The sequence below is a fragment of the Pavona decussata genome, unplaced genomic scaffold, assembly GCF_977016875.1.
Source record: "Pavona decussata unplaced genomic scaffold, jaPavDecu1.1 SCAFFOLD_36, whole genome shotgun sequence".
Classification (NCBI taxonomy): Eukaryota; Metazoa; Cnidaria; class Anthozoa; order Scleractinia; family Agariciidae; genus Pavona; species Pavona decussata.
In genome coordinates, this window is record NW_028145458.1 from 990,001 (window position 1) to 991,767 (window position 1,767).

The 1,767-nt window shown below is 45.2% G+C and overlaps 1 protein-coding gene across 1 annotated transcript in view; it reads right to left on the bottom strand.

Annotated features, from left to right (window-relative positions):
• The window catches only part of LOC146484252 (uncharacterized), an 810-nt gene extending 548 nt beyond the window's left edge, over positions 1-262 (bottom strand). Inside the window, exon 1 of the mRNA XM_085104969.1 lies at positions 1-262. This exon is cut by the window's left edge and continues 548 nt beyond it. Within this exon, the coding sequence (XP_084961095.1) occupies positions 1-250 (250 nt within the window). The 5' untranslated portion in view covers positions 251-262.
• Positions 263-1,767: the final 1,505 nt, after the last annotated feature.

The following is a 1,767-nucleotide window of genomic DNA, read 5'->3' on the forward strand; positions in this document are numbered from 1 at the left end:
CTCCAAGCATCATTTCTATTCGACGAACTTCTTTGGCACGAGAGCGCTTGGGAAGTTTGTCCAGTAGTGCGGCAGAAGCATATGAACTCCCGGCTCCAGTATCCAGAAGTGCGCGGCAAAGTACTCCCTCCACGCTTACTTTCACCACAGGATAAACAACACGCCCATTTTTCCCGGTAGCGGTCAACAATTGGTCTCCTTGCATGCAAATCGATGTATGATGTTTCTGTCCGCACTTCTGGCAACGCATTTACTCTTGCATTCGACTGCATGATGTTTGGGCCCGGTGCAATTGAAGCACATTCGTTTCTGCGCTAGCATCCTCTTCCTCGCGTCTTCTGTGGACACGCGCTGGCAATCCCGCGAGACATGACTGGTGTCTTCACAATAAACACAATGGGGCTGGTTTTTGTTGTCCGCATAATACAGGCGAAATTTGCTGTCAGGGCGCCTAGGAGGTGTAGTCTTGTTAAGGACGGTATTATCTTCAGTCGCTGGATTTACGTCTCTCCATTTCTTCAGTGCTTGTGTCAGCCGAGGCAAATCCCAGTCTTGCCAGTTTTCTTGTCCCCTAACCAAATCAGCTTTGATTCCTTTCAGTTTATCTAGCACACTTCTTGTCATTCCGTTTACTTTCTCGATTTTCCCAAGCGTTTCCAGTGATTGAACGTTGAACAGCAATGTTTTGTAGAAATCATTCACTTTCTTTGAATTGGCGTTTGTCACGGTTGGGAGCTCAAGAATGTTGTTTACAGGGGCGTTGATAATTTCGCTGATTTTGCCATACTCTTCTTTGATTATGGTCTTTGCTCTTTCATAACCTTCTATAGTTAGCGGTAATCTGTCGATGTCGGCCCTGACCTTGGGCTCTAGTAGCTCCTTCAAATAGGCGAATTTTGTGACAGACGGCAAATCCGTTTTGTCAATCTCAACGTCGAACTTGTTGATGAACGGCAACCAATTCTCGTACGATCCGTCGAATTTTGTGATAGTAAGCTTCGGAAGTTTTGCAGACACGATTTTCTTCGCATTTTGATCCTGCTGACTGGCCTCCGGCCTTTTGAAACTTCATTTGCTTATCCAACAACTCACGTTCTTGGCTCATCCGCTCCTCGTGCCTGGCCTTAGCAAGCGCAATTTCCTTTTTATCGGATTCCATCTTGTCAACAAGACGCTTTTCTTCTTCCATTTTTTCCACCAGCTGTCTTATTGCTAAGGCCCTTTCGTCTGCTTCCTTAAGAAATCCATCAAACTCTTTCGTCCAAGTGGTAACCTCCTCCTCTGATTTACCTTCGGTAAATTTCCGCTCCACAATAGATTCTTGGACAGTGTGAACAGCTTGCAGTTTTGACATCAATAGCGCCCCGTGCCTGGCTATTGCTTCTGTGTTTTTGGAACCAATTACCTCTTCATTTTTGCCCAGGGAAAACTTGAGAGACTGCATCTTCCCGTTAAATTCCTTGATTAGTTCCTCCATGACAGTCGTCGTTGTTTTCCTCTTTTCTGTTAAGGTTAAGCGTTATCTTCGGGTTAGAAATCTCGGAGAATACCTTTATCACTTCGTAATGGTCCTTGCGACGCTCTTGATCGAGCCTAATCCCAGTATATGCGTCCTGTCGGAGGTGCCACTTGTGTTGGGAATTGCCTCCAAGATTTAAAGCCCAACACACTCACACGAAATCCCGATTTGTTTCTTCTTTATTATTCACCACAAAGATCTCTCCCTAAAGCTCAAGTTCTTACAAAGGTTTTCCTTCTAATGTCTTC